The 23,780-nt window shown below is 39.6% G+C and overlaps 1 protein-coding gene across 1 annotated transcript; it reads right to left on the bottom strand.

Annotated features, from left to right (window-relative positions):
* Positions 1 to 1,011: 1,011 nt before the first annotated feature.
* PPP2CB (protein phosphatase 2 catalytic subunit beta) lies at positions 1,012 to 23,528 on the bottom strand. The gene is made up of 7 exons (XM_061134925.1): positions 23,398 to 23,528; positions 11,293 to 11,502; positions 9,568 to 9,741; positions 7,518 to 7,607; positions 7,238 to 7,399; positions 5,423 to 5,541; positions 1,012 to 1,162 (listed from the first exon to the last, which is right to left on the bottom strand). The coding sequence occupies exons 1-7, from the start codon at positions 23,497 to 23,499 to the stop codon at positions 1,090 to 1,092; spliced, it is 930 nt and encodes a 309-aa protein (XP_060990908.1). The 5' UTR covers positions 23,500 to 23,528; the 3' UTR covers positions 1,012 to 1,089.
* Between the last annotated feature and the right edge of the window lie 252 nt (positions 23,529 to 23,780).

The raw sequence follows: 23,780 nt of genomic DNA on the forward strand, positions 1-23,780 counted from the left end.
ACCCACCCATATGTTATCCTACAGGTTTAGCATATAATCCAGTTTAAAATGTGAGTTACAGGGGGACTTCCCTGGTGGTCCAGTGGTTAAGACTTTGCCTTCCAATGCAGGGGCTGCAGGTTCACCCGGGAGCTAAAATCCTACATAGCTTGCGGCCAAAAAACCAAAACATAAAACAGAAACAATATTGTAACAAATTCAATAAAGACTTTAAAAAGTGTGCATAATACAAATTACCTAAGGAGATGATGTTTACAAATAATAATCTTTTATGGCCTAAAAGTTAACAGATATTATCAAATTTTTTTTTTCTGAAAATAAGTCCTATACAAAGGACACCATATTTAAAGTACCTCAACACAACTATTTATTACAGGTCAGAGATCTTCTATGAAATTTCAAGCGAGTAAAATGTTCATTTAAAGTGTACCACAGTAACTCAACATGTTTTTGTTTAAAACAGAAAGTTTATTTGCTCAGTACACCAAGTAGAATGCAAGCACTATCATGACAAATATACAGAAATATGCAGATCAACATAAAACAGTAATTTCGTTTTAAAGAAGGGAAATCTCTTTAAATGTTATGACAACGTACTCCCAAGAATCCTTTTTTCAGTTAATTATACATTTCAATAAAATAAATGGTAATGAATTAAGTGGAAGTTAGCTTATGAATTTTTCTTAAAAATAAAAATCCAACCCTATTAATCCATGCCAGTTAAACACTCTTAACTAAAACTTCCCAGTAAGCGCAAGAGATGGAGTTAGTTACCTTTTTTGCTTGAACAGTCCCAAGGAAAATGGTTACTACAATACAGCAGGCAAACTGTTAAGACCGACCGATCTAGAACTTAGTGTTGAACTAATTTCAGTCTCAAATTGTGCTGAATGCTCATCATTAGTACGGCACATTTTGGTCCATGATGTGGTTTAATGCCAAGACAGATCCCAATTTGTTACAGAAACACATAGATTACTGTTGCTTTTTTTGTTGTTTTGTTTTTAAATATATATATATATATATATATATATATTTTAAAAAGCCAGATATCCTCCACATACAAAGGCAGGTTTTCCCAAGAGGGATTTACAGGAAGTAATCTGGGGTGCGCCGGGTCACATGAGGCTCTCCACGACGGGGTGCTGGGTCAAACTGAAGGCTATAAATGGCAAAAAAAAAAAAGAGAAAGCAAATGGTTACAGGTTTTGACTTTGCAGGCAAACAAATCAATCAAGAACAAGACACTGAGGCAGAAAGAGCAGTACTCGTCTCCCACCTTTTCTGTGTTATGACCCTGGGAAGGTCACTGCAGATGTTCTGTGAGCTACAGTGAAGATTTAAGCTAACAAGCTGTCTGGCTCATGTCTGACATAAAAGGTCTGTAATATTATCATCAGCTGAAAGGAAGCAATGAGAGCAGACATGCTTGTTTTAGATTTTAAGGGAAAAGCATTCAGTCTTTCACTATTAAGAATGATGAAATTAGCTGTGGGGTTCTTGTAGATGACCTTTATCAGGATGGGAAAGTTCCCTTCTTTGACTAGGTGAGTACAGCTGACCCTTGAACAAGGTGGGGGTTGGTGTCCCGACCCTCTGCAGTTGAAAATCCGAGTATAACTTATAGTCAAGCCCTCTGTATATGTGGTTCCTGCCTGTGGTTCCAAGGATCCTGTAATATGACTGTTAAGAGTACTAAAACAGGAAACCACATGTAAGTGGACTCACGCAGTTCAAATCTGTGTCATTCAGTATTTTTTATTGTGAAAGGGTGCTGGATTTTGACAAATGGCTTTTTCTGGCCTTACTGAGATGATCATGTGGTTTCTGTCCTTTATTAATATGGTTTATTATAAGAACTGATTTTCCTATTTTGAACCAACTTCACATTCCTAGGATAAATCCCACTTGGTCAGTGTATAATCCTTTTTATATACTGCTGGACTTGGTTACTTACTATTTTGTTGCACATTTTTGCATCCATATATGCATGAAGACTATGGTCTGTAGTTTTCTTAAAATGTCTTTGATTTTGGTATTAGGGAAATAAATATCTTTAAAGAATGGGTGGGGAAGTAATCCTTCCTCTTCTGTGTTTTTGTAGGTGTTTGTGCAGGTGTGGTGCTAATTCCTTTTTTTAATCATCTGGTCAATTCACAAGTGAAGCCAACTGGGCTTGGGCTTTTCTTAGTAGGAAGTCCTAAAATTATTAATTCAATTTCTTCACTTGCTTCAGGTTTATTGAAGTTTTCCATTTCTAACTGAGTCAGTGTTGGTAGTTTTTCTTTTTGTCTTTCTAGGAATTCATCCATCTTATCCTAGTTACCCAATTTGCCCCCATAGTTACTCCTTGTATTCCCTTACAATTCTTTTTATTTCAGTAAGGCTTGTGTGGATTTTGCTAATGTTGAGTCTTCACTCTTTTTTTTTTTCTTGGCCAATCTACTTAAGGCTTTTCAGTTCTATCAATAAGAAACAGCATTTGGTTTCATTGGTTTTCACTATTTTTCTAATTCATTTTATTTCCACTGCTAACTTTATTTCCTTCCATATGCTTGCACTGACTTTAGCTTGCTCTTCTTTTTCTAGGTCCATAAGATGTAAGTAAAGATAGGTAATGGAGGCTGGATTCGGAGATGAGGGTACCAGCATAAGTGAGTTCTGGTGAGAGCCCTCTTCTGGGTTACAGACTGTCAACTTCTAATTCTACCTGATTTCTACTATAGGCATTTACAACTATAAATTTCTCTGAAAACACTGCTTTCACTGTGATATCCCATAAGTTTTGGTACACTGAGTTTTCATTTTCACTCATCTCATTTTCTTTTTCACTACCTGAAAGGTTATTTAGGAGTGTCTTAATTTCTACCTATTTATACATCTTCCTAGTTTGTTTTTGTTGTTGTTACTGCTTTCTAATTTCACCCAACCATGTTTGGAGAACGTACTTTGTATGATCCCATTCTTCTTAAATCTACTGAGGCTTGGCTCACAGCCAAGCACATGGTCAGTACTGGACAACGTTCCAGGCGCGTTGGAGAAGACTCTTCTGCTGTTGCCAGGTGGAGAGTTCTATAGGTGTGAGGTACAATGCTTCTCAAGTGTTCTGTTTCCTTGCTGGTCTTCTGTGTAGTTCTGTTGTTGCTGAGTGGCATAATGAAGTCTTCAAGGGCTGTTGTTGAATTGTCAGTTTCTCAGTTCTTTTTGTTTTTGCTCCATGTATTTCAGGGCTCCACTATGAAGCGATATTCTTGTGATATCTTTCCCTAATAGTCAGACTCTTGATCACTGGGAAATATACTTCTTCATGTCTAGTAACACTTTTTGTTTTGAAACCTATTTGGTCTGGTATTAGCATATCCAGTTCAGCATTTCTGTGGTTCCTATTTGCATAGCATATCTTTTCTCACCATGCTTCTTTTAACCTATTCATGTTTTTGAATCTAAATTATATTTCCTATAGACATTATAAAGCTAGATATTTAAAAACAAAAACACCAACTTGATAATTTCTGCCCTTTGATAGCATTGTGTTGATGACTCATTCAGTGCTACTGATATCAACTGGATTTATACCTGTTATTTTCTTTTTTTAAACTAGGCCTTTGTTTCTTGGTTCCTGCTCTGTGTTCTTTGTAGTAAAATAACTGTACAATTATTTTTCTTGTTTTATTAGCAGTTTTCTCTAGAACCTAGACTATACAACTTGCAAAATTCTACTTCAGATTTGTAAATTCTAGTGAATTAAGAGGTGTTCACTCCTAGATAGCATATAGCTCCTTTCCATTTCCACTTACTTTTTTTGCTACTGATGTTACACAGAGTATATATGTTACAAACCCTCAAATTATATATAATACTATATAATTACTATTTTACATACTCTTACAACATTAAGCTGAGAGAGGAGAGTGAGTGTATATTTATAGATTCTGTTAAATATCTTTCTCATTTTTTCTTCATATACTTCCTTTAATTCAAATTTACCATCTGGTGGCCCTTACTTTAGTACAGCTTTGTTCCCACCCACCTCTTCTGTGCTGTTACTGTCAAATCTACATTTCTGTATATTCCATTTCTTACAAGTTCAACTATACTACAAATACATCCATACTGTGTCATGCAACTGATTTTTAAATTCATTAAGAAGGTGCAATTACTATTTTCTGTGTGTAGCAGACTTACTGTCTGGTGTCACTTGCTTTCAGCCTGAAGTGCTAAAAGTATATCTTGTATGGCAGGGCTGCTAGCACTGAATTCTCTCCATTTTTGTTTATCTGAGTATGCCCTTCTTTTTGCATTCATTTTGAAGTTGTGCTGGATTATGACCTGGATTTTTTTATTTTCAGCACTTTAAGAATGTTTCATTGCCTTTCTGAGGCGATGTCAGCTGATTACTCTATTGAGGTTCTCTTTTGTAAGTCATTTTTCTCTTATTGTCGCTAGGATTTCTTCTTTTAGACTTTCAGCATTTTGACCATGATGTGTCTGACGACTCCTGTGTCCACACAGCCTGCTAACTGTGTACAGCCTTCTTTTCTCCCAGAGTTGACTGTGATGATCTCAGGAAAGCGCTTCTCTTTTCCTGGTTTTATCTGTTAAAGTTCTCCTTGCTTTCCTCTTTTGCTTATTGCTCCTAATATTGTGGAAGCTATGAGAGCCTTCTTCATTAGTCTCCACCACATTAGCCACTGTCTTCAACACAATACTTAGGCTTGCAATTCTTGACCCTGTTCTAAGTAAGGTCAGTCCCCTCAGGCAGAGGTGAGGAACTTTTTTCTGCATCTTTCTGAACAAAACTTTTATGTCCCTGTTAAGAGATGCAGGCAGGTATGAAGGCCCACTTCTTAGTGGGTTCCCCTGTTCTAGAGCAGGTGCTGGCAAGAACCAGGGATACAGCATTCCCTACTCCTAATGTGCACAACTGGAATAAAGCCTCCACCCTAGGACCAGGTAGGGGAAGGGAGTCTCAGCCTGACTGCCTGCAGCCACAGGAAGTATTAACAGAACTGGACTGGGGAGGCTGAGATGTGCTGGCATCTGCCTGTGTGGGGGGAGAAGCCCCGTCTTCCTGACCACACCTATAGAGTAGCTTCTGTACCAGGGATCTGGAAACAGGGGAGAGAGCACACTCTGACTCAAATTCCACTGACACTGGTGTTACGCTGAGAGTCAGCAGACCTTCTAGGATCAGTGTTTCTACATTTGCTGTATAGATTTAGGACAAACCTCAAAAATGTGAAGTAATAGTATAAAGTAACATTCTCCAGTCCAATGGTGGTTTCTGTTGGGGAAAGGGTTTGCTATGTTTCTTAGCCCACTAATCCAAAACCAGAAATCTTCTACCTCTAATGTTCATAATCTACATTATAGTTCTCCTTCTAAAAGTGATTCCATACAATTAAAATTTAAAGGTACTTACAAGGAATATTTCAAAGTGTCATCTAATTCCATGATAGCAGCCTGGTTCCCACAACGATAACAGTAATTGGGTGCACTGAAAATTGTAACCACGTTCCGATCGTGACACCAATTGTATCCCTGCAACATTAAAAAAACAAAACAAAACATCAAAATCAGTATTTCACCATAAAATTGTAATGCTGACAGAGTTCAGAAAATGAAAACTCGAAGGTTGCAAGTATTCTGCGTGTCACCTGATGTGATGTCCATCTTTTATTTATTTTTCATCTCTTATACTAGACATCTGCACTGAGGCTCACCTGTGGACACAGAGTACTGTTACTTAGGGCTCAGTACCTTTTTCTGCTTAGTCTATGTTTCAGATCTGGGCTAGGATGTGTATTCAGATTTCTCCCACAGTGATGGAAAAGGTCTCAATTCCTCCTCATAAATTATGTTAACTTTTGCTTTATGAATTTTGACTCTATTACTAGGTAAATTAAAATTTAGAATTATTCCCTCCTGTAGAACCAGATCAATTTTCATCAGTGAAGACTTCTTTTTATTTATAAGTATCTAAAGCCTTGTTCATGTGATTAGCTATACTTTGGATAATTATCTAATTGATATACTGATACACCATTTTCCATCCATCTACTTCTGGTCTGTGGTATCATTATGTTTTAGATAAACCCCAAATAACAGATGAATTCTTATGATGTATCCAATCTGAAGGTCTCAGTATTTTAGGGAAGTACAAATTTTCATCCATTCACATTCCTTATGGTGACTGATACAATTAGGTTTATCTTTACCACATGAATTCATGTTCTTTATTTACCATGCTGTTACCCTACCTGCCTCTATTGGATTAGTGAAGTTTCCTCTAACATCCTGAAGCCACTCCCTACTGGTTTGGAAGGATTATATTCTATTTATATTCCTTTAGTGTTTAAAAAAATAGTAACATCATGGTAGAGAAATCTGGCAAGCACCACCTTAACTAAGTGATCCAAGTTAATGCCACAAGCAGTGGGGCGGATCTCATGACCTGCGATGATGGGCCGAGAAGGACATAAGCATCATATCATACTGTGATACGCCCGCCAAAAATGCTTGTCCTGAATCATAAGGAACATCAGCCAAACCACAAACGAAGGCTATTTCTACAACATAAAATGCTTGTAGTCTTTTAAAATGTCAAGATTATCCAAAACAAAGAAAATCTGAGGAATTATGTCAACATCAAAGGGGACTGAATACAGCATGAGCCTGGATTAGACTATACACGCACAAATACAGTTAAATTTTGCTATAAAAAATTTAACTATAAAAGGACACTGGTGAGATAATAAAAATGAATAAAGTATTTAGATAATAGTACTTTCTCAATGAAAATTTCCAGACTGTGATAACTATACTGTGGTTATTTAGGAGAAAGTCCTTATTCTTACAAAATACACATGGAAATCTGGATGTAAAGGAGCATCTCACCTGCAACTGACAGTCAAACAGTTCAAAAAAAGTCAGGGGAAAGGGGAACAGGAAGGGAGAGACAGAATGATGATGCAAACATTAAAGTATACTCAAGGAATCTGAGTGTAGGACACAAAGGAATTTTTTGTTACTATTTTTGCAATTTTTCTCTAAGTCTTAAAGTGAGTTACAATTTTGCTCTGGTCAACAATATTTTCCTTACTTGCTAAAACCAACCAAGTTTTTTTCTCCTTTCCTTTAGGTAATGAGGAGGGATGTTTCTGACATTCTAAGTCATGAAGCCTTCTAGAGAAACACTTATTAGAAGCAGAGATCATCCTACAGGGGAAGGACATACCTCCATTACAAGTTGGTGAGCGCGAGAAACCAGTGTGAGACCATTAGCATGGTTAAATGTTTCAGAAATATCTTGTCCAAACGTGTAGCCAGCACCACGTGGTGAAATACCCCACCCACCACGATCATCTGGGTCTGACCATAACAGATCACACATTGGGCCCTGGCAAAGAAAATGGGGTACATAACAGACATTATTAACACTCATATGTGACTAACCTAAGGTTACCACAATGTGGTTATATTTCTTTCTTTTTCATTAAAACTAAGTTTAAGTTTACCTCATGTGGAACTTCTTGTAAACGATCCAGGGCTCTTATATGATCCAGTGTATCTATGGATGGAGAGAGGCCACCGTGGAGGCAGAATATCTGTTTAGGAATTTAAAAAGAAAATGAACTTGTTTTATTAAATGCTAAAAGTCAATGGAGAGTAAATAATGCTTACTAATGTCAACCTTAGTAGCTTTTCTTTTCAAAACAATCTTTCATAATGTTCATAGTGGAAAATTTTATAAAATACAATAGAAAAAAAACCAAAAAACATTATTGGAGAGAGCAGTTAATATTTAAATATATTTCTTCTTTTTTCTTTATAATCCTAGGTGTTTTATGTAGTATGTTTCTGCTTTCTCTAGAATGCAATTTCTGTGCTTGTGACCACCCACCATTACCTTCTCTGTTGGTTACTGCTGACAGATAAAAATTTTAAATTTCTCTTACAGCAAAGATCCTACTGATGCTTGTTAATGATTCTAATATAATAGCCTGTCAGTTTTCTAAGAGTTTTCTGAGTACATAATCATGTTGCCTTCAAATATATTTTTGCTATTTTCTTCTCAAATGTTTGCGCTTCCCTTATGGCTTAGCTGGTAAAGAATCTGCCTGTAATATGGGAGACCTGGGTTCAATCCCTGAGTTGGGAAGATCCCCTGGAGAAGGGAAAGGCTACTCACTCTAGTATTCTGGCCTGGAGAATTCCATGGACTGTTATAGTTCATGGGGTCACAAAGAGTCCAACATGACTGAGTGACTTTCACTTTCACTTCTCAATGTTTATACCTTTTAATTCTTTTTACTGCTCAGGGCATCGGCTAGGACTTCCAAAAACAAAATTGAAAAATAAAACATTTGGTGGGAAGGAGGGGAGATAGTACTCCCAGGTCCAGGCTCCAGGGATTCTTAGTCAGAGATAATAATAATAAAGTTTTAGAGGACACGTTCCTCCTAATTTTGAAGAGGTTTCTGATGTTTTGCTGATAAGTATAGTAAATGTTTTTTTTTAATACAATTAATGTTATTTCACTTCTTAATTGAGATTCAAAGATACAGCACGTCATTCAAATGGTTTTGGTCTGATTTTCTCTGTGCTTGCCATGTCTGACATTATATTGGGGCTATACTAGCTATACAAAGTGAGTTTTAAGCTCTCCATCTTTTCCTAAGCTGTAAAACATGGAAATGTTGTATTTCTTAAAGGTTTGGTAGAATTTGCCTATAAAACTATCTAGATCTGGTTACTCTTCAGTTTTTTCTTTGCCTGGTAGTTATTTACATTGGTCTAAATTCTTCGAAGCAGTTTAATAATTAATATTCTGCTATAATAAATTTCACCTATCTTTTCAAGTTTATTGAAGTAAAGCTATAACTGTGATATGCAAGTACCTCCATACTTAAGAGTAATGCTTTGTTTTTCAATCCCAGTGTTTCATGTGACCTCCTCCTCTTTTTCTAGATCAGTTTTTACTATTATGTTTCCTAAACAGACTTTTCAAAACTTGTTTTTGGCTATATTCATCAACTCTGTATTTGTTGGTATCCATTTCTGCTTTTCTTTTTAATTAACCCTTTAAATTTATTTACTGTTTCATTCTTTGCATTAAATGTTTATTTTACATTTCTTTTCTACAGATAAAATGTGATTTATAAATAAATGCATTTTCCTGCATTGCATCCCTTACTACATCTAAAAGTTTCAGTTTGCACCATACTTCCACTTGGTCATCTGGAAATAATTTTTATCTTATGAATGTTAGTAGAAGACTGTGAAAGTTTCCAAGGAGGGAGATTTGTCCTATTACTTAGAATCAGACTGTCACTTAACGCATGGTGTATAAATAGATGGATCAATAAATGGAAAGGGAAGCAGGAAGGTGAAAAGGATGAAAAAAAGGATTTGCTGTCGCACATAAAAATGACCCAACGCCCTGTTCTGAAACTTTAAGGGAAAGACACAGAAAAGGCCAGGCCAGGGAGATGCAGAAAGAATGTCCTATAAATCTAGACCCTAAATTACTAATAAAAAATTTTTTATCCACCCCCACATACATACCTGTCCATCTACTAAAGCTGTAAGTGGCAGATAATCAAAGAGATCCGTAAAATATTTCCAAACATTGGCATTTCCATACTTTCGCAGACATTCGTCATAAAAGCCATATACTTGGGTAATTTGTCGGCTTTCGTGGTTTCCTCTCAGTATTGTGATGCGTTCTGGATAACGCACCTGGAGGGAAAGGAAAAGGAATCCACGGTATACCTGGCAGTTACTAGTGTTAGTTAAGCACATTAAGCTCTGATCCACTTCATTTAATGGCCAACACATTAAATGGAATTCTTTTTCAGAATAAAAAATTGTCTCATTTATCACCAGCTCCCCTCTTGATTACTTCAAAATATTTTTTTATGGTCATCTTTCTTCATTACTATGTACTCATGCTCCCCTTGCTGGAATTCCTTATTAACTGATAACTGTACCTGATTCTTTGTCTCTAACACTTTTTTCATACTCAAATTATCATTAGTCTTCCCAGCCTTTTCAGAACACTATTACTTTTTAATGTTCAGTGGACACAGACCAGAGATCTGGACTCGAGATAAACTCTACAGACTCTTCCTCCTTTTTATTTCCCACAGGAAGAATGTATTTGCCAACAAAACACAAATACAGGCCCTGAAAAATCTGGGCAAAGTTTCAAATGTATTTATAGCTTCCTTTCCATGACAGAACATAGAGATGTACTTTATGGCATAATTTTTAGTTAGGAATGTGTCTGATAAGAAGTATGAAAAAGCATCAGATTCTGTAAACCAAAAAGCTACAAGTGCATACTTCACATGTATTTACTAAGCAACCACTGTGTGTCCAACACTGAGCACAGAGTTCGAAGCTAGACGCCAGTTCCACAGAAATATAATACATGAATTCTGCTGGTTGGGGACTAATTTCACTTCAGGAAGTATGAGAAATAAATAAAACAAGGCAATAAACCACTACGTGACATAAATAAGGGATGTGAGAATAAGTTTTACAATAATCTAGAGTAGAAAGAGTAAAGCTAAAATGGAAGCAGTAGGACTTGAGCTGAGTGGCAGAGGGGTAAGAAATAAGAGACAGTAATCTTTTGAAGAAATCAGATAAGGAAATATTTGGAGATAGCACATTTAAACTCTGATTTGAGGCAAAAAGTTTATGCTACCAATCTGAGTAGCAAATTCAGGCTAGACAGTAGAGGACTGGTCAAGGAGCGTAAGCTTGATTCTACAGGTAACATGAAATCACTGAAGAGTTGGGAACACTGAAGTAAGATGAAAGTTAAATGAGAGATTTAATCTGGCAGCATACACAAGGTAGATTTGGAGGGGTCAGGTCTTGGAGACAGAAATGTAAGTTACCACATTACTGTACTCATTAAAGTGACGTGATGAAGATATGCATTAAATGACAATAAAAATAGAAAAGACACAGGAATAACAGATTTCTCAAGTCAAGAATTTTAAAAATACATTATCAATTAACTATATATGCAGGATAAGTTGACTAAAAATGATTCCCAGACTTCAGCCATGGATTACTACCTATAGCAATAATTTACCAGAAGAGATGTTTAATGCATCATTTTCATATCTTGCTCCCAAAAGATGTAAAATCAACTATTATTTTAAGGGGCTATAAAATGAATGGATCATAAACTAGAACATAATGATATACAATGCCCACTCTTGTCTTTTGCTGATTTAAAGCTTGGAAAAAAAAAATGAATTTCATTAGTCATACCTTTAATGCCACAAGAAGAGTCACCGTCTCCACAGAATAATAACCTCTGTCTACATAGTCACCCATGAACAGATAGTTTGTATCTGGTGACTTCCCACCAATTCTGAAGAGTTCCATAAGATCATGGAATTGACCATGCACATCTCCACAGACAGTAACAGGACAACGGACCTCTTGCACATTTGATTCTTTCGTTAAAATTTCCTTAGCCTGTTAAAGACATGAAATCAACAGTTAAGATTCTCTCACAAATCTGAAGGCATCATTTCTTGTCTATTTAAGAAAATGTGGAGGAAAAAAACCAACTGAAATGTGCATTATAAAATCGTAAAACTAAAACCACAACAAGATACCACCTTACACTTAGTAGGATGGCTCAATTAAAAAGAATTAGAAGTGTTTTTGAGGATGTGGGGAAACTGGGAACGTTCACACAGTGTTGGTGGGAATCTAAAACGGTACACCTGCTGTGGAAAACAGTCCGGCAGTTCCTCCCAATGTTACACACAGAACCGCCATGTGATCGAGCAATTCCATCCCTAGACAGACACTCGAGAAATGAAACCTTCAGCTGACACATGTTCATGGCAGCATTACTCACAATGGACAAAAAGTGGAAACCACCTCAAAGGCCATTAACTAATGAATAAATAATGGTATCATTGGTCAACGGAGTATTATTCAATAATAAAAAAAAAAGGAATGAAAGACTGATACACGCCATTAACTTTGAAAACATACTAAGTGAAAGACAGTCACAAATGGTCATATTGGATGACTCCATTGATGTGAAATGTTCAGAACAGACAAATCTATAGAGACAGAACATCAGGGCTGCCTAAGGCTGAGGGATAATAACTAAGGGGTACGAGATTTCTTTTAGGAGTAATGAAAATATTCTAATAGTGCGGTGATGGATGCACATATCTGTGAATGTATTAAAAGCCACTGAACTGAGCACTCAAAATCAGTGACCTGTATGGTATAAAAATTTCATCTCAAAGCTGTTTTTTTTTAAATGAACAATATTATTTATAGGTTACAAACATCAATGTTAAAGAAAAAGCCACAATTATTCAAATTCTTTCACAAACACCTTACACCAACTCATAGGACAATTTTCAACTTCTTTATTTCAACTATTCTATATTTAATAACTCAAGTTACTGTTTGGAGGCCCTGAAGTACAGAATTTATATATAAACAGTGACAAATTAAATATATTGACTAAGTTCAAGTTCACTACACCTCACTTATCTAACAATTTTCCTAATAAGAGCCCAGAATCAGAAAGTAAATGAAAAAATCCTCTGAAGTAATGAGCAGATATGGTAAGAGTTTATGTCCCCCTGAGACACGAGCTCTCTGCTGCCCAGTCAGTCACTGGGCCGGGGCAAGGAGGAGGGCAGAGCTGCTACAGGGTGTAACTCCAATGAACACTGAAGGGAACTTTAGAGATCATCGAGTATCTCCTATGAGGTTTGACAGATGGCTCAGAAATGTCCAAGTTCACGAATGAAACAGCATTTTTATCAAGTTTAGTCCATAAAAATAGCTTCCTAATTTTGTTCAGGAAAAAAAATCACACTGAGGAACATAAATCATCAGAGTTCAGTTGGACTTGAAGTCTGTTTTTGGGAGGGCTGGGCCTGCTCTTTGTGGTGCACAGGCTGAGTTACCCTGGGGCATGTGGGATCTTAGTTCCTCAACCAGGGATTGAACCCACATCCCCTGCACTGGAAAGTGGATTCTCAACCACTGGACCATCAAGGAAGTCCCTGGACCTGATGTCTTCTATTTGTTATTATTATTGGGAAAAAACCTCAACATTCAGCTGATGGTTCCAAATCTAAAGAGGAAATCTCCTTCACATACAAACACTATCTTCAGTACCTTCTTACTTTAAATATGGAAATAAAAAGCACCAAAATGTAAATATTATCCAATTCAACTGTTCTTTTAAGGACATATGGTTATCTTAACCCAGCTCAGGTTTTATAAACCATGAAGATGGGTTAACAGATATGATTCACACTGTGTGTGTGCTTTACAGTAATAGCAATACTTCCTGAACTTTTATCTACATAGTAGTGAAGTACTTCATCAGGCCACACAAATTTTTATCTTTATGGTACAGATCCCTGATGTTTCTAAATGATTTATAACTCACACCCTTTATTGTAAAGTGCTCTTATTTTGCGATCACTCTGGCATCCCTTCAAGCAAAGGATGTGCTGGCCTGGCAGAAGTTAAGTATACAGTTTGCCTGATAGCTGGAATTCTCAATGTACAAACCTCTGTGTGTCAGGGGTCCCCAAAAGCACCCCAGGTTTGCTGGTGACTCACAAAAGACGACCCACAGAACTCAGCACACAGGTGTACTCACAGCTATGACTTACGACAGCAGAAGCAGACACAGCACAATCAGCAAAAGGAAAAGGCGCAGCGGCACAGCCCTGGGCAAATCAAGGGCAGGCCTGGCGAGTCCTCTCCCGGCGGAGCTGCACACAACGCCCGTGACGCCTGTGTGCGACCTGCCAGAAAAGGGAAGCCCTTCCACCTCGGCGCCCGGATGGGAGCTGGTCCCTCTGTCTGTGATGTACCAAAGTACCCGACGTCCAGAGAAAAGCACGTGTCCAGCATAAATCACACTCTTTGCATGAACAGTTTAGGCACAGTGAGCCATTCTCAACAGGGATGGTGAGAGGCCTCCCCGAATCCAAGTTTCCAGACACCAAAGGCAACCTTGACACCCAGCCTTTAAACAGACCGTGGTCTTGGGGCTGCTATGCCAACTCTTCTCTGTACACTGTGTAACTCTGCATGGAATTCTCATGAGTATTTCTTTACTGTGACTTAGCACCCAAAGTTTAATTATCTCTACAAGTCTGATAGGGACGTCCCTGGTGGATCAGTGGTAAAGAATCCGCCTGCCAGTGCAGGAGACACAAGAGACTCAGCTTCTATCCCTGCGTGGGAAGATCCGCTGGAGGAGGAAATGACAACCTGCTTCAGTATCCTTGCTTGGGAAATCCCATAAACAGAGGAGCCTAGCAAGCTACAGCCCATGAGGGTGCAAAGAGTTGGACATGACTGAACATATCTGAAGACTGATAGTTCAGTTCAGTTCAGTTGCTCAGTCATGTGTGACCCCATGGACTGCACCACACCAGGCTTCCCTGTTCATCACCAACTCCTGGAGCTTACTTAAACTCATATCCATTGAGTCGGTGATGCCATCCAACCATCTCATCGTCTGTTGCCCTCTTCTCCTCCCTTCTTTAATCTTTCCCAGCATCAGGGTCTTTTCCAATGAGTCAACTCTTCGCATCAGGTGGCCAAAGTATTGGAGTTTCAGCTTCAGCATCAGTCCTTCCAATGAACACCCAGGACTGATTTTCCTTTAGGATGGACTGGTTGGATCTCCTTGCAGGCCAAGGGACTCTCAAGAATCACCTCCAACACCACAGTTCAAAAGTATCAATTCTTCAGAGCTCAACTTTCTTTATAGTCCAACTCTCACATCCATACATAACTACTGGAAAAACCACAGCTTTGACTAGTTGGACCTTCGTTGGCAAAGTAATGTCTCTGCTTTTTAATATGCTGTCTAGGTTAGTCATTAATATGCTGTCTAGGTTAGTCATAACTTTTCTTCCGAGGAGCAAGTGTCTTTTAATTTCATGGCTGCAGTCACCATCTCAGTGATTTTGGAGCCGCCAAAAATAAAGTCTGACACTGTTTCCACTGTTTCCCCATCTATTTGCCATGAAGTGATGGGACCAGATGCCATGATCTTGGCTTTCTGAATGTTGAATTTTAAGTCAACTTTTTCACTCTCCTCTTTCACTTTCATCAAGAGGCTCTTTAGTTCTTCTTTGCATTCTGCATTAAGGGTGGTGTCATCTGCGTATCTGAGGTTATTGATATTTCTCCCTGCAATCTTGATTCCAGCTTGTGCTTCATCCAGGCCAGCATTTCTCATGATGTACTCCACATATAAGTTAAATAAGCAGGGTGACAATATACAGACTTGATGTACTCCTTTCCTGATTTGGAACCAGTCTGTTGGTCCATGCCCAGTTCTAAACTGTTGCTTCTTGACCTGCATACAGATTTCTCAGGAGGCAGGTAAGATGGTCTGGTATTCCCATCTCTTGAACAAGTTTCCACAGTTTATTGTGATCCACACAGTCAAAGGCTTCAGCAGAGTCAATAAAGCATAAATAGATGTTTTTTTGGAACTCTCTTGCTTTTTCGATGATCCAACAGATGTTGGCAATTTGATCTCTGGTTCCTCTGCCTTTTCTAAATTCAGCTTGAACATCTGGAAGTTCACAGTTCATGTACTGTTGAAGCCTGGCTTGGAGAATTTTGAGCATCTCTCTGCTAGTGTGTGAGATGACTGCAATTGTGTGGTAGTTTGAACATTCTTTGGCATTGCCTTTCTTTGGGATTGGAATGAAAACTGACCTTTTCCAGTCCTGTGGCCACTGCTGAGTTTTCCAAATTTGTTGGCATATTGAGTGCAGCATTTTCACATCATCATCTTTTAGGATTTGAAATAGCTCAGCTGGAATTCCATCACCTCCATTAGCTTTGTTCATAGTGATGCTTCCTAAGGTCCATTTGACTTCCATTCCAGGATGTCTGGCTCTAGGTGAGTGATCACACCATCGTGATTATCTGGGTTGTGAAGATCTTTTTTGTACGGTTCTTCTATGTATTCTTGCCCCCCTCTCCTTAATATCTTCTGCTTCTGTTAGGTCCAAACCATTTCTGTCCTTTATTGTGCCCATCTTTGCATGAAAAGTTGCCTGGGTATTTCTAATTTTCTTGAAGAGATCTCTAGTCTTTCCCATTCCATTGTTTTCCTCTATTTCTTTGCATTGATCACTGAGGAAGGCTTTCTTATCTCTCTTTGCTATTCCTTGGAACTCTGCATTCAAATGGGTATATCTTTCCTTTTCTCCATTGCCTTTTGCTTCTCTTCTTTTCACAGCTACTTGTAAGGCCTCCTCAGACAACCATTTTGCGTTTTTGCATTTCTTTTCCATGGGGATGGTCTTGATCACTTCATCAAGTATGACTTAAATCAAATCCCTTACGATTATACAGTGGAAGTGACAAATAGATTCAAGGGATTAGGTCTGATTAGACGCAGTGCCTGAAGAACTATGGACAGAGGTTCATGACACTGTACAGGAGACAGTGATCAAGACCATCTTCAAGACTGATAAGACCTAATTAAAACTGTGAAGTGAAGGACTGTGGTGATGGAAAGTGCCACTTGGCCCAGATGCATCCAGGCAGACAGCTGTTATTACTGTAAGCACTGCTGTATCCCTATCCATTCAAACTTGTTTTCACCCATGTAAAACATCTTTCTTGTTGCTATCAAGTCAAATCTATGAACAGAACTTAGAAAATAAAGTTTGGAAATGACATTCACATATAATTCTTTATTTTCACTCTACCCATGTTTTAAGAATACAGAAAATGTAAATGTCAAGTCTCCCCAACCCCTCAACAGGAGACACTCTATTGACATCTCTATTTCTGTGCTGGTACCGGAGCCACAATACCACAAAGCTACTGCATTTGGTTTTGGGATAGCCAGCATACAAATTCCTTTCCCCTCTATTTACACATAAATCATCTGCTATCATAAAGTGATTACCTCTTACTCCTAGGCAAATTCATCTACAGAAAGCCACAGAATAGAGTGATCTCTGAAAAAGATGAGATTAAATGAACTTCTAAATCCTATGAAAGTGAAAGTCACTCAGTCATGCCTGACTCGTTGTGACACCCAGGAACTATAGAGTCCATGGAATTCTCCAGGCCAAAATACTGAAGTGGGTAGCCTTTCCCTTCTCCCGGGGATCTTCCCAACTCAGGGACTGAACCCAGGTTTTCTGCATTGCAGGCGGATTCTTTACCAGCTGGGCCACAAGGGAAGCCCTCTCAATCCCACAGGGCAACGTAACTATAAGTACGGTGGCCTGTCCTCCTGCAGCTACAAGGTTGCTTCCATAAATGAGAACTGACTTTTTTTAAAAAGGGAATAAACTTTTTCTTTCAGTTCAAAGACAGTCAAAGGTCTATATGCCAAGTAAAATCAAGCTTGGAAACACAAGTAAGAGAAAAATCATATACTCTGTTAAAATTAAGAAAGAATGAGGCATGCATATGTACACAGAACAAGACACTGTGGTTAAAAAGGTTTTAGGATAACTGTGACCCCATTTTAATAAAAACAGTACACCACAAACATCCTCCCTAGCCCACAAAACACATGCTTTTTGCACAGAGAGAACAAAAGCCTGGAAAACCACCTCAGGTTTGTCTCTGAGGTAGGGCAGTAATGAGAGGGGAAGGTGGGTTTAACAGTGGAGCGCACTGGTTTCCTTCCCTACATTTTTGAGATGCTTAAATTAAAAAAAAAAAAAAAATATGTATTACTGTTTCAATGGGCTTCCCTGATGGCTCAGATGTTAAAAAGAATCTGCCTGCAATGCAGGAGACCTGGGTTTGATGCCTGGGTTGGGAAGATCCTCTGGAGGACAGCATGCAACCCACTTCAGTATTCTTGCCTGGAGAACCACCATGGACAGAAAAGCCTGGCGGGCTACAGTCCATGGGGTCGCAAAGAGTCAGGCATGACTGAGCGATTAAGCACTTTTCAATCTGAAAAAATAACTTTTTGAACTTCGAAACAAATTCTAGATGGCTATAACCTAATTATAAAAACAACCACAGTGCTATATTCATGTAAGGGAATTTCATTCAGCCACAAAAGAGAAAGAAGTACTAACACATGCTACAACATGGAACCTTTAGCCAGACACAAAACATTACATGTCACATGATGACACTGATATAAAATGTCTAGAACAGGCAAATTCACAGAGACAGAAGTCTGTCAGTGGCCGCCAGGGGATGGAGAACGAAGAATGAGGAGTGACTGCTAGTGGGCACAAGGTTTATTTTCTGGGGTGATGAAAATGTTCTGGAATTATATGGTAGTGATGACTGCAAAACTATGAATATACTAAAACCTCTGGAGTTGTACACTTTATAGGGCAAACGTTTATAGTATGTGAATTGTATCTCAATTTAAACACACAAGCAAAGCCCAAACCTAAACGTGAAACACTGCTGTGGCTCTGAACTAGCCTTCTTGGAAAGAAGACACAGGTCTTTTTTTTAATTTAACTTTTTGGCAGCAGCACACAGCTTGCAGGATCCTAGCTCCCTGAGCAGGGACTCAGCTGGTATCCCCTGCAGTGAAAGTATGGCATCCTAACCACTGGACTGCCAGGAAAGGAGGACAGTGATTTTATTTTATTTATTTATTTTTTAGGACAGTGATTTTAATGCCATTTTTCTTAGAAAAACTAAGTTCAGGAAATACACAGTTTATATAGTCTAAAATGCAGTGGCTGTTTTGGTATTAATTTTAGCTTCAATTTATGGCATTTTGATTTCCTTCAATCAAAGAAGACTTCATCCACCAAGTCCTTCATAGCATTTGTCCTAAAAAAAAAAAAAAAAGTGAAGGAAACATCTCTGCAAGATCTTCCAGTAGAATAAAAGACATATGTTGCATATAAAACTACTCCACATGAAAGTAGTTATAATGTATCTTCATTTTATCTGTGAACATGATTTTACACATCCTATGGACAACTGAGAAATGATGAACTCATTTAAAAAAGGCTGCTTTCTAGTCATAAGCAGTAGTTCATGCTGGTCTAGTCTGGTTTAGTTTCTTTACCTGTCTGACATGAAGGATGGCTTAGATAATAAGCATGGAAAATGATTTATTCAGTCGGTAATACTGGGTTTTAACCTCATATTTCACCGTAGTCATGCTATTTTTTGTTATAGTAAGAAAGAAACAAGCTACTTTCGATCTCGATCACTGAATTAAAGAATGACTTCTTCGTATCTGGCCGGGTCAGGTCCTGGCTGTGGCAGGGGAGCTCAGCAGCGGCAGTGTGTGTGATCCCCGCTCCCTGACCAGGGACCGAAACGGCGCCCCTGACCTGGAACGCAGGTTCCTCACCAACGGACCAGCAGGCAAGTCCTCTACATCACCGCATTTTCAACTCTATCAATGGGCCACCAGAGCCGGCACCAATACTTGCTCAAGGGAAGATAAAATATAAGTAATAGTTACGCTTTTGGCTGTTAACACCAATTTGTAAGTACAAACTATTAAAGAAAACTATTCGAGAGCTTTTCTCAACTCAGAAAAATCATTTTTACCAGGACCTAATTTTCATTTTAGGCATTCAGGAATTTACGCATGCTCTTTCACATCAGTGAAGTAATACCCTACAGAGAATTCTGCTTCTTTCAAGGCTGAGGCCAGGACCCAGGAACATATCCATTAGACCAATATAAAATTTACATATTTATCTACACAAACCTTAAACTGTTTCTAAGTAGCCACTGTATAATCACCAGCATAAAGCTCTGCTCGCACACACATGGGCTAAAATTTCCCTCCCTGCTTAGAGTATCATCACCAAGGTTCTACAGAATAAAATAAAGTTTATCAGGTCAAAGAGACTAAAAATGTCTCCTCCTGAGACTCTACCAAACGTTAAATATAGTTCTAGTCACAGAATGTCCTCCACTGTGCCAGGCTGGCTCTCCAGGCACGCTATCTTTATAAATCCCAGGGCACACTGCACAAACGGCAGAAGCAACCGCTCTATACACCAAGAGGGGCAAAATGTGCAACTGGCCCCAACGTTCGACTGCCGATTTTTTTAATTAAAAATTTTTAAAATTTAATTTAATTTTTGGCTGTGCTGCATCTTCACTGCTTCACACGGGCTTCCCCTTGCTGTGGAGCACGGGCCCGAGCGCATGCAGGCCTCAGTGGTTGCAGCACGTGGGTTCGGAAGTTGTGGCGACGGGCTTGGTCGCTCTGCGGCGTGTGGGACCCAGATCAGGGACTGACTCTGCGTCCCCTGCGCGGCAAGGCGGATCCTTAACCACTGGCCCACCAGGGAAGCCCCTGGACTGCTCATTTAAGTTCATGTGAAGAGTTAGTCATCTTCTTGGAAGACATGCCTTAACTATTTTATGCAGTTTTTCTCTAGACAGAAACTAAGGCCAAACATACCATATCATTCATACCCATATATTTTTTTAAAATCAGTAGTTATTCTCCAATTGGCATCTGGATGGATTTTATTTTGCCACTACCTCAAAACAGGGCTATTTCCCAGTGCCACTCTGGTCTTTAATAGCAGCTGATTTCTTTGTGATTCAGGCAATCTGAGTTAGAACAGCAATTTAATTTTGAGGGAGGAATCACCACCCTATGATGAAACTTTCTATAGAAGAATATTTCTAATAGACTCTCAAAAATGATATTATTAAAAAACCTAAAATCTAGTCACAAAGAATTAAACAAAAAGATGACTTTTACAGTTTTAAAACGTTAAGCTTAACTTTTTATTTTCTCTTATATTCTTTCTTTATGCCTGCCATTCTTGACCTGGAAGGGGAGAACACATATTAAGTAGACCAAGTAAGGAACCACTACTAAAATCACTACTAATCCCAGCAGTTTGTACTTCAGGTAACAGGGACCACAGGAAATAACGAAACTGTATTTTTCAGAATTCTAGAGCCACTAGATGGAAAACCTCTCTTGTACATCGACAAATCTATTTATTTTGCAGCTTATTCCAAAAGAAAATAGGATGACACTTAAAAGAAGATAGGATAGCCATCTATTTTTTTTTTTTTTTTTTTAGCTTTTCTTCATTTACTATCTACTGCAAATTTCTTGTTAGGACTTCACCCCAGTGGAGTCTTAATACAACTGCCCCAGGAGGTCAGCGATCACACCAGCCTCAGCGATAAGGGGTAGGAGGGGCAGGGCTGGGCAGCCATCAAGCTGTGGAGCCAGGGTCTGAACGCAGGCTGGCCCCGAGAGAGTTCATTATAAACAAATGTTGCACTCAGGAGGAAAAAGGAGGGCAGAGGTAGGGAAGTAAGATGGAACTCTTAAGGTTAGATGACAGAAAATCAACACCACAAAGGTCTGCCATAGCTACTGGAAAGGGGCTCCACATTAAGCACTGCTGAGAAGGGTGGGGGGCGGCCACTCTTCTTCAGCCCTCCACATCCCCGTCAAAAGAGGAGGATAAAGATAAATGACAGAGGACTGCCACTTAAAAATTCATGCTTGGTGGAAAAGTACAAATATTCAAAGAAAAAAGTGGGTAAGATATAAGCTTAAATATACCTCAAAGATCCTAGGGATTGGCAGTCCAATTTCTTTATTTACTTATCTTTTTTTTTTTTTCAGTCCAATTTATTTAGGAGCTGAAGTCAAAATAATCTCTCTGGACAAATTCAGAAAGCTTGCTCAGGTGATTAAGTGTGATTGAGGAGGAGTGCAACATTCTTCTCCAGAAAGACATCTTAAAATTATTAGACAGTCAGAGGGAAAAACTGATTCAACTACCAACTTTGCCCACCACTTAAAGTCTATGTCTACTGTTCACAGTGAGGCTAACTGACTCAGCTAATTTCAGAACTGGGTATTTCACCTGACACTAGAGCCTGAGAGACAGAGTGATTTAAAACATAAATTTCAAGACATGAAATTACAGGTTATCACACAAGAAAACTGAATGTAGACAGAACTTGAAGCGGTCCATAAGCAATTTGTCTCAGAAACACAAAAATACCACTTGTTTGGCAGTTCTATTTACAGAAATACATCCTCCTGTATCAATAAATAGTTATAATAACCTATAATGAAAAACAAGCTAAAAAAAAATATGTTTATAGCTGAATAAGTTTTTTGAACACTTAAATGCAACACTGTACTTCAAAAAAAAAAAAAGTTAATACATAAAGACCCTGAACAACGTTACACTTAATTTAAAACACAAAACACTATTTTAAACTTCTAAGACATTTAATTTTAAGGGTACCCTATAAATAATATTAACAAAATCTTATCTCCAATGCCTTTCTGAGGCATCCTGCCTTCCAAACAAAATCAAGAAAGTCTTAGGGATTATGGCTTAAAAATACGTGACAATTCAAAAGCATTAAAGAATAAATAATTTTGTTACTCCTTCTTATGAGACCTTTTTACATAAAAAGTCTAGCCTATAAAAGATGAATGAGAAAAAAAACGTGAAGTCCAAAATAATTCCAATGGTTAAGAAAAAATGGATACAGAATTGAGAAGATTGTCTACGATCACACAATCAAGAGCGACTGAAAACAGTAAACAATCTGCATATTTTATTACTTTTTGGAAATGAAAAAAACCTTCCATGTAACAGAAACAGAAATAACCTTCTGGAAAGTGCTACTCTGCAGGAGAAACACAGACCCCACTTATCATTGCAGGTAAGCACTGTTGCCAAACTTAAGACTTGCCGTCTTGTTTCTGAAAAATCAAACATTTTTGCTTCCAAAGAGCCTCTCAACGTGAAGACCAGCCACCATCTGTCTCAACTAGAGTCAACTTCTATTTTAAAAAATCACAGTCTGCCATTCCACCCACCTCTCTACAAACAAATGCCTGACGCATTACCAAGTATTAGAGATGTTTGAAGGGCCGAGTCACCTGAGAAAAAGCCTCTGTTTATTACCACGCGCGTTGATAATTCACAACACCCAGGCTCATCTCAGTGCATTTTCCATTACGAGGCTGCAGGAGATTAATCTGCCTGGCGGCTGAAGCTTCGGGATTGCCAGTTCGCCCGGGTTAATGCTGGGGTTGTCAGCAATCCTCACTAGAGCGACGGTCACCCCACAATCACACTCGAGTGATGAATTCCAGGTGCCGCGGAGCCCCCGCCCACCCATCCCGGACGCCTTAAGTCTGGATCCGGGGCGGGGGTGGGGGGGATCCGGGCCTAACCAAGGGCTGTGTGCCGAGAGGGGTCCTGGAAAGGCCCGGCCCCGCCCAGGGGCTGATGCCGGTGCCTGGACCCGGTGCCGGGATGAGGGCAGGCGGGCGGCCCGGGAGGGGTCCCCGCACCCGCCCCCCCCCCCCCCCCCCCCCCAGCCGAGGCTCCCCGGCCGCACCTCGCCCCTGTTCTCGCTCACCTTTTCACACAGCGTCCGGACTTGGTTCTCGTTGAGCTGTTTACACTCGTTCAGCTGCTCGACCCACTGGTCCAGGTCCTTAGTGAACGCCTTGTCGTCCATGGCGGCCCCCGCCCCTTCGCCGCCGCCTCCTCCCGCCCCCCGCGCGCCCCCGCCCCGGGCGCCGCTCCCCTAGCCCCCCGCCGCCGCCGCCGCCGCCAGCTCCCGGCGGGGGAGGGAGGAGCCGGGCACCGCGGACCCCGCGCCCCGCCCAAGCCCCTCGAGCGGCTCCGAGCGCGCGGCCTCCGGGAGATCCCCGCCCGCCCCGGCCCGCGCGCCCCGGGAGTCGGTGAAGGACGCGGGGACGTGCGGGGCTTCCGCGCAGCTGCCGCCGGAGGATGGGC

The sequence above is a fragment of the Dama dama genome, chromosome 32 (assembly GCF_033118175.1).
Source record: "Dama dama isolate Ldn47 chromosome 32, ASM3311817v1, whole genome shotgun sequence".
NCBI classification, from domain to species: Eukaryota; Metazoa; Chordata; class Mammalia; order Artiodactyla; family Cervidae; genus Dama; species Dama dama.